The 16,555-nt window shown below is 37.5% G+C and overlaps 1 protein-coding gene across 2 annotated transcripts in view; it reads right to left on the bottom strand.

Annotated features, from left to right (window-relative positions):
• Positions 1-309: 309 nt before the first annotated feature.
• The window catches only part of jvl (javelin-like), a 67,265-nt gene continuing 51,019 nt past the window's right edge, over positions 310-16,555 (bottom strand). The window contains exons 4-7 of one of the 2 annotated variants that reach the window (XM_022066378.2): positions 13,434-15,077; positions 12,746-12,844; positions 11,268-12,206; positions 310-5,285 (exon numbers count right to left, since the gene is read on the bottom strand). In XM_022066378.2, coding sequence (XP_021922070.1) covers positions 4,785-5,285; positions 11,268-12,206; positions 12,746-12,844; positions 13,434-15,077 — 3,183 coding nt within the window. In that variant the 3' untranslated portion in view covers positions 310-4,784. Of the gene's footprint in view, positions 5,286-11,001; positions 12,207-12,745; positions 12,845-13,433; positions 15,078-16,555 lie in introns of both variants that reach the window. The other variant, XM_087355485.1, reaches the window with a different exon arrangement.

Here is a 16,555-nt window from a genome sequence, read left to right as displayed (position 1 = left end):
TGGGTAATTCGCACACCTTTGTATTCAGGAGGTTCCAGGTTCAAATTTTTGCCCAAAGACTGGCTATCCGGGCATGGCTATGATGAGGAATATCAGGGGTCCTGCTGAAATTGAATCCAAAATCTCCAGTTTGCAGTAATAAACTTTACTGACTGAGGTATCCCAGTTCAAACTGCAGCCAGACTTTGATTTTGTGTTTAACAGTTTAAGTGGCCTGCTACAGCAACAAAGAACCACCTGAATTACGTGCAAGCAGTGGTGTGTGGCTAATAAATATTTACTGCAACAGATACACTGATCCTGCAGAAATTCCAATTTTAAAATCCCTGTTTTTATTTTAACTTATTCATTTTTTTTCAGTATCTACAATTTAAACATTTTACATCATGTACAATAATTATTATTTACAGTGAATTTCTTTAGTTATGGCTATAATGAAGAAAAATAAAATACATTTTCAATATATGTAAAATATACATACAAAAGGAAAATAATTACATATTCATTTCTATCACTGAACCCATACACAACACACGCAAAGTAAAGACAATATAAAAACAAGACAAGCGTATAAAAACATACATATATATTTTCAGGATTTCACAACTTAATCAAACCAGCATTTCATTTCTATGGAGCAAAATTAAGAGCTGCATAATATGACTAAAGTCATAAGAGTATTGCTATGATGTCTCACATACTTCATGAGAGTTCAATATGGGCTTTTCCCCTGCCCTTGTGTACATATGTTCAAAGCAGGAACTAGCTGCAAAAACAATTTTTAAACTGTAACCTTCCTAATAAAAAATACTGTTCACCATTTAGCATGGAACATACCTATCAAATATCACAGTATAGGGATAAAATAATACATTTTTTATTCCAGGCTATAAAAACCTGCTTGACAGCACCCACCATGAAATAGTACAAGAAACAGTCATACTACATATCAGTCATCATAAAACATCACTGATTAGCACTCCTGTGTTGTATTTGTAAAGTCCCAGGTTTGAATCTTGGCTTCAAGACTGGCTATCCTGACTTGAGGTTTCTTGTGGTTTTCCTCAGTCCTTCCAGGAAAGTAATGGGGAAGTAACTTAAAATAGGCCATGATAATTATTACATCCTTTCAAAGTCATCTCACGTTCTGATGCCTTATAATCTAGACAGTTCAAAATGTGTCATTTAATGACCCAAGAATCGATTACCACATGACTAAAAGCTTCACATCGTACCACATTCTGCAAATCCATATTTGATTTACGTATTTTACCGCCATAACTTAATCATTACCTTTACCAACATTACACAGTGACTTAGATGTTACATTACTGCCATAAGCACCTTTATATCTGTCATCCTTTATGCATGTATAAATATTGGAGAGAGATATATATGGAACAAAATATATATATAAAAATTTTATTTGAAAATTAGCTGATAAATTTAATTTTATTTCCACAAATAAATAAACAACTAAACACTTTCCCTACTGGTAGCACACCTGCTTCATATTTTGGAGGTCTTGTTTTCAAATCTGTCTGACATGACTGAAGTATCTCATGGTTTTACTTTGTCCATCCATGAGATACCTCAGTCATGTCAGACAGACCCATGGATCAAAGATGAAATTCTATGTACCTGCCATTTGACATGAATAAATAAAACTTTGTCCACCCAGACAAATGCCTGTGCCACAACTGCTTCCTTACACATATGTTCCAATTCATTACTAATTAATCATCCTATCATTCAATGCTATTACAGTCTTGGTAAATGAAATCATCTTTCACTAAACCCAGAGTAAGTAAATAAACAAATGAATATATAATATACTCATCTCGACACCTTCTTTGTTGGTTATGTAAACATAATCCACTGAGTTTACAATGTACATCCATCCATATACACAAAAACAAATTAAATGGCATGACAGTGTGCTGCACACAATCAGAAGATGGTAATTATAATGTAAACACATTCATGTTCAGAAAGCAGTTATCTGCCACCATAAGTTTCACTGTTTGTATTTTGATAATTTTTCCAAATACTTCCATGCAGTATCACAAGGACTACTATACACAGTAATAGAGAATCAACCATTAAATCTTTGAACTGAATCTATTATTTAGTTTGCATATTATCACTTCAAATATGTAGATGGTAAGTAAGCTATCTGCATGTGTATATGTGTTAAAATTATCATTAACAAAGCACATGGCTATAAAGAAATAATCAAAAAAGTAATTAACTGGTATAATGCGCATATTTTTGTTGACTATAAGATTATCACCAGAATCAGAAATTAAATTGAGTCTTCAAGAATTACAGAGTTTGCTACTATTTATTCTAAATTCTATAGAAGGTAATCTAGGCCTGTATGCGCTGTTGACATAGTATAAATGTTTTGCCAAGTTATTTAGTATCTACATATCAGTAAAAACAACACACACAGACACAATATTTATAAAATATGCAAACAAACAGATCTTAAAATATATCTCCAAAACAAGAGGATTCTGTTCTGACGGTCAGTTAAGTTGGTGAAGTCACAACAAATATTGTGTTATTAGGTTATAACAGACAAATGAAGACCTTTTGAAACAAACAAACGAAGAGCCAATAGCTACACAAATTAAGAGCAGAAAATGGAGGTGAATTGGACATACCCTGCAGAAGGACCAAAATGCTGTTGTAAAGCAAGCACTCTCCTGGAATCCCCTGGAGGAGAACCATTGAAGAGGAGGCAAAGAAGGAAGGAAAGACCTGGAGGGAGCTGAAAGTTCTGGCTCGTAATAGAACTCGTTGGCGCTGCTTTGTCGAGGCCCTATGCTCTGGCTAAGAGCGACAGGATATCAATCAGGTTATAACAACAATAAAAATTAAGAAAATAATCAGAGGGTGCGAGAAATGCACTGTAATAATGAGGAAAGAAAACAGAAGAGTAAGAAAACCACATCTTAAAAGAAAGTAATATAGGGAAATAAGCTATAAAAAAATATATTTAGACTCCTTAGGATTCACAATAGGAAACATGGAAAAATTATATGCTTAACAGAATATTTTAGATTAATTAAAATTTGAACACAAAAATGTAGTGAATTTAAACAGAACAGAAAGATCCTAGAAACAACACCATCAATTAAAAAAATAATAGGAATTTTATGAAGTCTAATAATTTCAACTGAATAATTTCTTGCAGAAATGTAGTCATGGCAGATATTATAAATCAAATATGAAAATAGAGTTATTTGTTCAACATTAATTTGACTTACTTGTGTGAAACACACTGTAGGTATTGTACAGAATGCAGTTCATGTTCGACGTAAGTGGAATGGGTGGTATTTTGAGTTAAATTGCCTTCAGCATTAAATAAGATATGTAATGATTTAAACTGAATAACTTACTCTTGACCTCAAACTTCCCACTATAATTAAGATTCTGATCTCCTTGAAACAATGAATTTAGAAACGTACAATACAAGCAGAATAATTCTTGTCTATGATTATATATAATGCACAACTTTCAGAGTCAACAGATGTTCTAAAAGTAAGTTTCCATATGACTATAGGTTATGAAATAGACAACCTCTATAAATATCCTCTGCCCTTACACTAGCAACATTCTAGTAGCTATAAATATTTCAGTACCAATAATAATTATAATTATTATACCTCTCAAGCAAGATCACAGGTCTAAAGTGGACTTCAGTTTAAGCTTTGAAAAATAAACCATTTATATAGCACTACAATATTTGAGCAGCAAATGAAAGTAAAATTTTCTGTTGAACTGGTAGCCAAAAGTAAACATATATAGCATAATAATTATAAGAACTGATTTCCACTTTAAACTAATCTATTATTTAAGATTTGAGGTTTTCAGAGCGGTGAGTATGAAGCTGTCGTCTGGGTTGTTGCGCTGCGATTCACTGCCCTGATGACGGAAGCAGTACGACCTCTGAAACGTTGGTTAACATCGACCAGACTACACAGCACAACAACCCAGAAGACAGAAATCTTCCTAATCTATTAGTTGTTAAATGTACTCATAAACTGTTTCATATCAATCGCTCTGGACTATAACTGAAACAGAATTTAACTTCAGTCTTCTGTAAAAGGGGCATGACATTAACATACATTGTTAATTAGAATGTGCCGAGTTTCTGTTAATAAATCTACACTTTACATTTAATGTAAAGGTCTCTATATATAACGACAAGAAACAGTACAGTACATATCTTCATGATAAATGTACTTCTGTATAGAAGAAATATTACTAAATTATAAATTTGTGCTGAAAATCTGAAGCAAAAATATTTTACTCTCCAATCAAATTTCTTTAAATGTGCTTCTGACAGCAATATTGGAAAAATCAACAAATGCAGTACTGTTCAAATTATACAATGGGAAAAAAAATATGTACATATATATCCTGTTGTGATGCAGTACACACAAGGATAGGTGATAATAGCTCATAAAAGCTGTTACCTATAATTGAAGAAGAATAATCTCTCTTAGGCTCAAGCTTTCTGGTAATTTATTTTCAGCTACTACATTTACACATCATAATCCATGGTGTGCCACAAATTTTATTTAGGGCTTAGTTTACACTCTCAAACTTCTTAAAACTCTTCTTATTGAAAAATAAGTGCCTCCTTTTCTACTGCAATCCTTTCTTATATGTAACAGAAAAAAATTAAGTTATTAAGCCAATTCATATAATTATTATACAAAAATTGTTGGTATAGTAAATCATAATGGAGTATATTTTTTCCATCACTTTGTTCAATTATCAGCTTTCATCCAAAGATTTCTTGAAGATGCTGAGCTCATGATAAAATTTCCATCTTCAGTGTCAGTATCTGCTGTAATACCATTAAGCTCAATTCCAGCTCTTATATTTTCCAGTGAATCACACTCCGCCAAACCCTCCCGTTCCACTGATGACTGAAGATAGCGATCTTGATAAAATGAAAACGAGCGTAGAATGGAGCTGTTCTGAAAGACACCACTTCCAGAGTTGTTGATACTATCAAAATATTCTGAAGATGAGGAATGCCATGGAAATGCTTGCGTTCCTGACGACTGATAGACTGATTTATGATGATCAGATGCTATATAGTTGTTACTTGTAGTGATATTAGTTTGATGTTTAAAAGCTACCAAACATGATTCTTTAGATGATAGATGGTTCAGTGAATCAGGATATGTGTCATCTAGTTGCTGTGCAGGAATGTCTTGTGATGGATGAACTTTAGTATTTTCAACAACAGGTGATCCAGATTCCTAAAGGCAGAAATAAAACATATATTTACAGAATACAAATTGTCACTTTCTATAATTACCAATTTATCCAGTGATAAAGAATGCTGCAGCTATATGATTATTTCTTACTCATAAAATATGAATATATATTTACTGGGAAACAGAAGAGGCAAAGAGTCTGAGAGCAAAGTGAACATTTACCCTTCCACGTTACAGTCATACCAACTAATACTCTTGCTTGCACCAGATTGTCTTTATAGGTCATTTATAATTTTTTCCATAATTTACTTAATTTAATCATTGTCCTCCTTTTCATTCCGCTAACAATATTTAGAGAAAAGTACAAATTATGAAGACCCTCTTTATGAAATTTTCTCCAACCTCCCAATTATTCATTTGTCTTATTTCTAAATAAACAAAGCTGTGTCAATCAAATTATCGATGTCAGAATATTGTGTGTCGATTGAAGGAAAGTTTCACAATGTGTTATGTTCCCTTCAATAGTGCCGTGATGTATAAAAGCAAAAATATGATGGGTCTTGAATGTGTTTGTAGTTAGCGGTAGGGTTAGAGGCATGTCAGATCTATGGTGCAACCAATTATATTTTATTATGACATAATTACAGTACATGTTCTCTGTTGTCTGAGGTATATGTAAACTACACACTTCAGAATGTTCTAATTCCATCTTATTCATAAGACAGATTCAGGTAAGGGCCCTTACTACAGCAGCATCATCATATAAATGGACTGTAAGTGAATATCATGGATAATAATATGAGAATTACACAAATTCTTATTATTTTGTGCCATAAGGTTCACAGTAAGAATTGAATTGGCAGTTATCTAATGAAGTAATGTATGCCTTATTATTTTATAAATATAATATTATTTCAAAATATGTTCATTTAATTACAAACTAAACTAACTTCACAGAGTAAGTACTTCTTGGAAAGCTGATAGTCATTCAGTTGGTTAAGTAACTTCCTGCATGTTATGGAACCTGAAGGTTTATTACTGTGTTCAAAAGAGCCTTAAACTGTATTTAAAAGTACCTTTATAAGAAGTGTTCAGATTTTAGTATTGATAATTCTTGAATATGGTTTAAAGATATTTTGAATTCTGTTACATCCCTAAAATCACGGTGATATTTACATAAAAGTTAGATCAAATTCTTCTAACCAAATTTATCTGTGATAATTATAAGTTACAATCCAAACTTCAAACCCACTAATTTCTTGAGCAGTTTTGAAACTTCTGGATAAAACAAAGAAACAAAAACACGACTCAGTAATTCTATTATGCGTGGAAGGATAAGCTGACATGAGCATGTATGATATGCAGTGTGTCCAAAATTGTGGACATGCTCCACAGAACTTGGCAAGAGCTCGAATATCGTCTGGACGTTCTCCGTGCTACCAAAGGAGCCCACATCGAGGTCTACTGAGGTCAGTAAAAAACTTCCAGAGTTTCACTGTAATCTGCCGCAAACCGCATGTGGCTAGTTCAATTTGTATGCGAGCCACAATTTTTCAAAACCCTGAAGGGACTTTGTGGACACACTGTATAGCTTTCTCAGTGATTAAATTCAATGAAGTCTTCATGGGCAATCAGAATAAGCAAGCATAACTTCAAGATCATGCAGTTTCATGTCCCGTGAAATACCAAACTTGCCCGTATAATTTCATGAAATAACATGGCTTTTACAGGCAATACAAACATACATTCTGATATGGGCATAATACATTAAATGCAACTGAGTTTTCAGCATTCTCACTTTGCTGTACCTGGAAACATGCAAGATGCATAAAGCAACTACAAAATTAATATCCCAATTACAACAATGCAAGCAGGCACATAATTTAATTACTTATCACAAATATATATATTTAATGTGCTACCATATATCTTCCCCTTGTGCTACCTAATGAGGCCAACTCCACCATATTTCATTAATACAAATAATTACTGCCAGTGCATCAACTCCTCCTCCTGAAAATTCTTACAGCCCTACTATTTTACCAGTCAATGCTACCAACATTGTGAAATAAATACAGTACTGATCAGGAGCAGGACACTTAAAACTACACTTAAGAAAAGAAGCGTTGGTATAAAACAACTTGGATAAGATCTGTGCTGTTCCCAGACCGAAAGGTGTCAGACTCAGACGTGACAAAGAGGAGTGATAATTTTAAGTTCCTCTAACAGAAAACTGGACCTTTAAGTAAAAAATTATAAAATCAAAGTAAAAAAGTAAAGCTATATAGACACTTGAGGGGAGAGGACATATAGCTCCTACTCATTCTTAACCTCCACACTAGATGGGGGTCAGTGGTCAGCGTCATCCCCCAGCTGTGCTTTACCCCCGGGAAAGGACCCCAGTACCCGTCTGGATGCAGAGGCTAGAGGAAGAATCCTCTAAGTCGGGGATCAAACCCTGGTTGTCCAGTCCATAGTCAATCACTAAGCTGACAGCTACCCCAGCTCGTATAAAAATTATAAACTTCCATAAAATAAAGAAAATTATATTTCAACCTATGTTATTAGTAAAAGATTTTTAAAACTTGTATTATGTCTCTTTTCTTATTTTTAAAGAAAATGTTCTGACATGACATACCACTGCACACCACCAGAAAAAATGCCCTGGATATTATCAAGCACTTACCAGAATAATTTTCCACAAAACAAAAATGCAACCTCTTAGTATTTCATTCAGACATTATATTTCTTCATTAGGAGAAGTGTTTGAGGAAAAGACCAGTAAATAATTTGTGGTACAGTAAAACCTATCTAAAATGGAACCTGGATACAGAAAAACCACTCTACTCTTCTTCCTGGAATTTATCTAGAAAGGGAACATTTCTGTGACAAATGAGACATAATTATGCCCAGCCATGAACAAATACGTGCAAAATATTTTTCTGGAATACTGAAAAAGTAAAAAAGAAGGATAAAGAGTGAAAAGAATTGGGGGAATTAAGAAAGAATGATAAAACTATAAGACCAAAGAGACATACAGAGGATTCTAATAGCATATGAAGATATATGTAAATAATATTAAAATTACTGTCACGAATAAAGATTTGTCCAAATTCTTTCATAATATCAGAGTTTATTTTCTACTTTGGCAAAGTGAAAATAGAGTAAAGTATTTATAAAGATCTCCATGACCTTTCCAAATGAATTATATAAAACTTCCTGAAGGGTCTGAACTGAATATACACTACAATCAGAACTACAATACTACAGTTCACGGGAATTACAAGTGAGTGAGCACACAGAATAGTGAACAGATGCAACTGAATTAGGGTGACCCTTCACTCTGTCTGCGTTCTTTCATTTCCTGAACTGACTGAACATACACTTTCCTCCACCCTTCCTCATCCTGTACAATTAACACAGACACACAGAATTTTATAGTCTCCTCAATTCAACAACTAAACCTGAAGATTATCAGCAAAAGCATATTAAAAGTCCATGTCAGTCTACTTCTGTATTATTTGGTAAAAATTTGGAAACATTTCTGAGTTTCTGTATGCACAGCCCATATTACATACTGCCATATGTGTGGAAATTAATAACCAAATATACTAGCCACATAATTTAATATAAACTTTCGACATTTTGTAGTTTTTTTAAAAAGTTGATTAGTTTATTTTCATCAGGACAGTTTCTCTGCACATGGTTTACAGTTAATTTTATGTCATGTCACCAATAGTGGAATGCAGCAATCTAAAATTTCCCCACTTCTTCATATTTCTAGTACGACATCCCAGCAGTCTCCCAAAATGAATACCAGGTTGATGCCGTCTTACCCTTCTCCCAACAAATCTCAAGGTTATTGGTAGTCATTCATAAATATTCTTATATTTTACTTTTAAATTTTATTTCAATCTTTTATTAAAGATTTTTAAATGTTTTAGTTTCAGAATCCCAATAGGCCAACTAACAATCAGTTTGAATCAAGTAGGCATACGGTTTTAAAATCGATGTTCCACTTTATTTTATTTCTTTATTTCTGGCACTATTTCACTCCTCAGCTTTTAACATTAATAACTTAACTAAATTTAGACATAAGGAAAGTGCCATACCTAGCATTTATAAGAAAAGGCTACAGATAGCTTTATAAGAGAAAATGTACCCTGACCCGAAGGACATACCCAGCTTGTCGAAAAGATGCTAATTCAGTTCTGCGTATTTAAGAAAATAATATATAATGTGGTTCTAGTATTGTATGTCAGTGTCTTTCAATTCTTCCAATATTCTGGCGTTGATTCCTTTAGCAGCACTGCAAACTTACAAAAGCATAAACTCACCCAGACAGAATTAAATGTAAACACTTTGTTAAAATAAATTGCACCTTGACAACCAAAGAGAGCACAAGTAGAATGACTACATATAATTTACACTGCTTTCTGTCTGAGCCAAGAGTGAGTAACACACTCATTGCACCTTGTCGTGGTGGTGGGGCTCGAGTACCTCAGTGTCCCCAAGAGCTACTGGTAGGGCCTCCCTAGCCAGATTGGTCAAGGGGGAGAGGTCAGACTAAGACAGGTACCCTGGTCCTCCAGGTTGGGGGTTGGCCGCAAGGCTAACAACCTTGCACCGTAAAAAGAAATATGTTTCGAAACCTCAAAGCCTCGGACAGATGGACCTAACAGAGGGCCGAATGGAAGAGAAGGATTGAGGAGGCCATGGACCGAATACAGACCGGAGAGCCATAGAAGAAGAAGAAGATCTAACATTGTTTTATGTTTAAAAAAATGTTTTTGCGCTGACTGTACAAATAACATGGAGCCAACCCTATCATGCCATTAAAGCACATACCTTCTAATGATTTTCACATTTACTTGAACAGAGTATAATTTTTTCAAGCACTGACACCTAAAATGCTTAAAATATTTTGACAGATACACAGAATGTCCCATAATTTCATAAAATAAACACTATATGGTTGTTAATGCTTGTACTGAAGACAATAATTACCATTTTCAACATTTAATGCACTTGTTCATATCTACTGCATACTGAATAAGAATATTTTGTTGCACTTACGGTCGTGCTCTAAAAAAATCTCACATTTTGAAACTAAGCCCTTTAAGCCTCAAATGCATTTCAGCTTCTCTGCTCAATCTTCAGTGTACAGGGTGGGTGGAAGTAAGTAGGCATTTCCATTTAAAAAGGTACATGTGAAAATTATCTTTGCATTGGAAATATAGAGGTTATAACCATTTCTCAATGCCTACTTAATTCCCACCCATTCTGTAGAATAATGCTATATACTTTTTGGCACAAAGTTACAGGACATTCTGTATATTCCACACCAAAATGGAAGAACTCGACTAATCACTGACATACAACACTCATGCATTAAGAGCACTATCAGATGCGGTGCCACTCAACAAGTCTACTTGTGGACTGGGTGATATGACGACCCCACGACAGATTTTTGCCATCATAATTATTTCGATATAACCTAGCCTAACCTAAATTAGAAGTTTGTAAGACTGACAAATTTCATTAAGCAAAAACAAATATGGATTCTATGGAATTCTAACTCCTTTACAACGGTCCAATAAAAATATAATTAGTTTCTCTATAGCTGCCCAATCCACAAGTGGACAGAGCCACAATATTATCAAATGGGATTGAAAATCTTGCTTTTTTCACCCAACTACTACACCCTCCATACTCAAAACACAAACAAAACCAAAATTAAAAGAAAATTTCCACTTACAAGAACCTCATTTTCTGGCCCTCTGCTTTCACTGCCTGCACCCCTCTGTCACCATGTTGTAGATTAAATGCTCTGGTGGAAAAATAACATGCCCCATTTGATCATATCTTCCTATTTTAACTTAGAATCGGAGGAGTACTGGTGGCAATGGCGTCCTATCTGTGCCTGCCTGCCTGCCTTAACAGTTCGACTGCTGGTTCTTAGGAAGGCCCGTTGTCAAGTATTTTCAGCCAGTTGCTCCAGAACGAAAGCTTGGTGGATCGTACCTTCGAACTCTGGTCACCGCGCTCGTTCAAGCAGCCATTTCCTATCCGCTGGTTAACGCCCGAATTGTTACTGCCTCCCCTACCCAAACGAGTGACGGCAGGGGTTTGGTGATGAAGGCCTTTACATCCGACAGATGAAGTGAATGAAGTATCCTTGCCTTTACCACTGGAAATCGATTCTCTTCTGTTGCTTACTGAAACATTAGAAGAGTAACTGCTTTGGTGGGAAGGAGTGTCTGCTCGGCCCTTGCTAACAGAAGATGATACGGAGTCGCCGTTTGATTTCTTTCCACTAAGAGAATCCCCACCACGGGCCTTTCCCGTTGATGTGTAAGATTCTCGACTTTTACTGCCACTGTTTAAAGAGTCACGGCTATTATTTCTTCCTAACAGAGAAGAATTTCTCCCACCACTTGGAGATTCTCGGCTTTTCCCTCCTCCAGTAAGGGATGAGCTACTTTCATTCCTATTCTTCCAAGATGACTCTCTGGTAGTATTCTTTCCAGAAAGAGAGGAATTTGAGTCCGTTCTACTTTTCAGTGAAGGTGAACCCCTGTTTCGACTTGATACTGACGTAGATCTTCCACTTGGAGGTTTAGGTGCACAGAGTGATTTTGTTCCTGGAAGCGGTATCTTACTGGGGCGTCTCCTTGGCGACATCTGCTGTAACTGAGGCATTTTCTTTACATCCCCTTGATCACTTGAGCCTTCTTTAGACTGTATACCCATGGTGTGGTCATGGGCTGACTCAGTACTGCTGCTATGATGTATGTTGTCATCTGCATGCATTGGAAGGGCCAACAGAGGAAGAATGGAATTAACAGTGGCTTCAGGAGATACGACTCCAGCAGTGTCTTGAGTTGCTGCCTTCTGCTGGAGACGTTCCAGTACTCGAACACGAGCTCTGGTCCCCTCCAGTTCTATGCTCTTTTCCTCCAACTGCGAAGACACAGAAAACAAGATTACATATTACAGGATAAAAGGGTGACAAGAAAACAAAATATTTTGAAGATAATAATAAAAGAATTTATATTGTATGGTTCAGCGCTGGAAATTGGAAAACATCAGCGACGTTAAGAAACTGAAACACACGTTTCACGAATATAGTTTAGTACCTGCACCTTGTCGTGGTGGTGGGGCTTGAGTACCTCAGTGACCCCAAGAGCTACTGGTAGGGCCTCCCTAGCCAGATTGGTCGAGGGGGAGAGGTCAGACTAAGACAGGTACCCTGGCTCTCCAGGTTGGGGGTTGGTCACAAGGCTAACAACCTTGCACCGTAAAAAGGAAGATGTTTCGAAACCTCAATCAAAGCCTCGATAAGATGGACCTAACAGAGGACCGAATGGAAGAGGAGAATTGAGGAGGCCATGGACCGAATACGGACCGGAGAGCCATAGAAGAAGATGAGAACAGTAGAAGTTATAACATTTAAATAAATCAATATCAAAGATTATTAAATGGTTCAAACATTCACAGACCTGGAATTTAAGGTCATCATTCTCATCCTTTATCTTCTCAAACTGCTCCACCAGATCCACATGAGATTTCACAGCCCTGTCAAGACGTTGGCAAAGAGCCTGTAAAAAAATTTACAGTTCATATTAGAATACACAAAGTAAAATATAATTATGGTCTTAAAGTCACTCTTGAAGAAGACTGAAGCAATAACTGGGAAGAAGACTGATACAGCTAACTGACGATCTCAAACAAGGAAAGAAGATGAAGTTTCAGGAGTTAAAACTAGAAGCTGTGAATAGGGAACACTGGTGAACTCTTTTTGGGCAGAACAATGGACCTGTCGTCAGACAGAACACTAAATAATAAGAGCACAGAAGTGCCATACGTTAAGATTTTCATAACACTTGTAACAAGACAAAGGACATTTTATAGAAATCAAATATTCATTATTTATTTTCTAAATCCAGTTTAAACCATTTGATTAAATAAATTGATTTCCCGGATGCCACTGATGATGACCACCTCTTAAGGTTGAAACGCGTATGGCAATATTGTCTTTTCTATAGTGTCAATAGTTGTTTGTTACTTATTTTATATTACAATAAGAAGCATCATATCTTCCCCATATTTACTTTCTTACACAGAACATATGCATCTTTTTACCTCATTATTAAAATATATAATAGAATAACAGAACCGCGGACTAACCTTGTTCTCGACAGATGTGGTGAGAAGATGTCTCTGCAGTTCAACGGCGCTGAACTCCCTAAGAATCGCTGCTACTTTGTGGGGATCGGGTGTGACCCCACGAGTGATACGTGCAATGCGAGTGGGCCAACTTACAATTCCGTCCAACGTCCCTAACTTGAAACTCGGTGTCTCACTATCCACCGAGCCGGTCAACCTCTCTTCAGCATTTTGAGTCTCTGATACTTCAGACTTGTCATGATCCACACTGTCTTCAACCTCCTGCCTTGATAAAGATGTTCCTACATCTTGTGAATGACTGGATAAATGCGGAGAAGTTACATTCTTATCGACAGGTGATTTTATGATAGTTACACCTTCTGAAAGTCGACGTGAATTTATTGGGACAGGAGTGAAGCAAGATTGGCTCCTGCCAGGACTTGACCCTAGTCCGTAAGCGACCTGACTAGACACTGCGTGGCACACAGCGACAGACCTCCTAGCTCCGGGGACTACGAGCTTCCGGGCAGTTGTGTCGCTAAGCGGTGATACCGAAGAACTGGTGCCAATATTCTTGTTACCGCTCACAAACTGCAGGTGTAGGTCGTGAATACGACTATTGAGTTCACTCTTCTGACTTACAGCTGTCCGAAGCTGCTCCTCCAAGTCTCGCTTGACCTCTATAAGACAATCAAGTTCTGTCTGCAGCTGAGAAGCCCTTGCCCTGCTTGCCAGAGTTTCTGTCTCCATTTCTGCAACTTTATCTAGTAGCAAGTCTCTCTCGTGCTGTAAACTATGAAGATCGTCTTCTGATCTAGCTTGTCTTTTACTATCAAGCTTGCCAAGCACGTGCCCGTCATCCAGACTCTCTCCATCGATATCCAGCAAAACTTTCTGAGATCTTCCAGTCTTGAGGCGTCTAAGTCGTCTTTCTCTCTCCTCCGAAGCGCACAACTTGCCGGACTCATGCACAAGTTGTTGTTCAATGTCACCCAGACTCCTCCTCCTGAGTGTCCCATCACCCTCCTCTTGTCCCAACATATCTAGCCTGTCACTAACCAGGAACCTCTGTTGTAGATACTCGACATCTTCCCGCAGCTTGGTGCCTTTCCTGTGGATGACGTCAAGCAGATTCCATAATTCGTCTTCAGCTTCGTCGAGGACGACAGGTGACGACGCCGTTGCTGCTGGTCTGTGCGCCACCACGGGGCCTGTGGTCGTGCTGTGACAGTGATCCTTGCTAGACGACGTTTCTGTGCCGAAACCCGAGTCTTGCACGGCACTGCTCCCAGCAGAACTTGTACCACTGCCACTGTTAATACCCTCGCCGCTTTTCGGCTGCTGTGCGTGTACCGCTGATGTCTTACTGATCCGTCCTCGGTTCGAAGCTAGTGATGACGACACCGATATCTCAGAGTCTTTAGCACTAGTGTGTGATTGTATTTTGCGGCGAACTCTGATGCCAGGTTCCCAGTCGCGCCTGGAGGATGTCAGAGGAATGGGGATGTTGGATGTTCCGCTGGATGGAGTGCTGCTGGTGTGGGAGACGTTAGATGACGTGATGCCTGCCACCCCCGAGGCCACCATCTTGTTCCGCAGGTGTGGGAATGTCTCCATAACGAGATCCCGGAATTCCAGGAGCGCTCCGACCTCATTCTGCAGCTCCTGTAACGACAAGGAAGATCTCCAGCATGTACTCGCTGTCATAGCTAACTCCACGTTGCAGAGACCTTCATGGGAAGCATAGCCTATATTCGCTCAAGCGATCAATAAATTCTCCGCCTTTTATGGAACCCGAAGGTCCATTACCAAATTCATAACAGCCTACCACTGGTCCCTATCATGAGCGAAATAAAACCAGTCCATATCCCCAATAAATGTCAATTTATGCAATAAGATCAGTGGTACGTTTCTGTCCACATGTCGACATATTATTAATCACTTTTGAATTAGAATAGTGATAAAATATCAATAAAATCAATGACTTGTGAATTTCTGCTCGCCAGCTTGCGAAATTGATATACCTGAGACGAAAGGTTTGTCAGTATCATCACGTTCGCTGCCACCCTATATCCGGTTCTAAACAGAAATTACGCCCAACGGATCTATCTTAACGAAATTGTAGGATTATATTAAAACGTATCTTAGGGAATAAGGACGGAGGGTGGCGGGATATTGTGAACACAGTTATGAACCTTTAGGTTCCACAAATTTCTCTAACAGCTGAGCATATTACATCAGCTTCTCAAGAAGAACTCTGATCTATGAAATTGGTTAGTTATCCTAGTCAGACGGTCAGAAGCCAGGATGGTCGAAGCCTACACCCAAAAGATTATACCGTATACACGTATGAATTTAGTGTTTACATTGAAAAAATATTGAATTTTAAATAAAAAATGTGTTGGAATGCGTAAACAGATGCATATATACACATATCTTTAATACTACTGGACACTGTCAGGCATAATCAGTTCTGATAAGTAGATCATTGATAATCTTTAATCTAATCTTAATATCAGTGGCAGGCACGTAAGCCCATAATTTTCTTTCGATTTCGTAACTGTACATAAAATTATCCGCTATAACTAACTCCATGGAACAGAGCCCATCTTAAGTAGGATTTGAGGTTTTTCCGGCGACGAGTTCGAAGATGACTTGTCTTCTGGGTTGTTGCGTCGCGCAGTCTGGTAGAAGTTTCTGAGGTTCTTGCTGCCTCCATCATCACGGCGAATAGCCCTGATGATGGAGGCAGCAGGAACCTCTGAAACGTCTTGACAAGCAAACAGTCGCTCAGGTAGTTGAACATTCCCGTCTTTTATGGAACCAGCAGATTCAGTACCGTGTTCGTAAGACTCCAAAACTGTACCATATCCTGAGCGTATTCAGTTGGACATTTAACGATGTTACATCACCTACATCGAGTATTTACTGTCGGACTAAACTGACTGGCCTGGAGTAACTGAAGAAAATCACTAATAAAATTCAGTCGGGATAGCTGGTCCGCATTGAACGTTGCGGTTGATGATTGGCACTCCCGTTTAATATACGGGAGGTCCAGGGTTCGCTTCTCGTCACGAAATGAGGTTATTTTAATTATTCCTCAGTCTGTCCAGACAAATCCATGGTTAACTTAAAGTAGGCCA

Source organism: Zootermopsis nevadensis, unplaced genomic scaffold (genome assembly GCF_977971745.1).
Source record: "Zootermopsis nevadensis isolate Lab colony 2312 unplaced genomic scaffold, Znev_1.0 Znev_ptg000024l, whole genome shotgun sequence".
Lineage (NCBI taxonomy): Eukaryota > Metazoa > Arthropoda > Insecta > Blattodea > Termopsidae > Zootermopsis > Zootermopsis nevadensis.
Note: the sequence above shows the minus strand (reverse complement) of the source record. Positions and strands in the feature narration are given on the sequence as shown.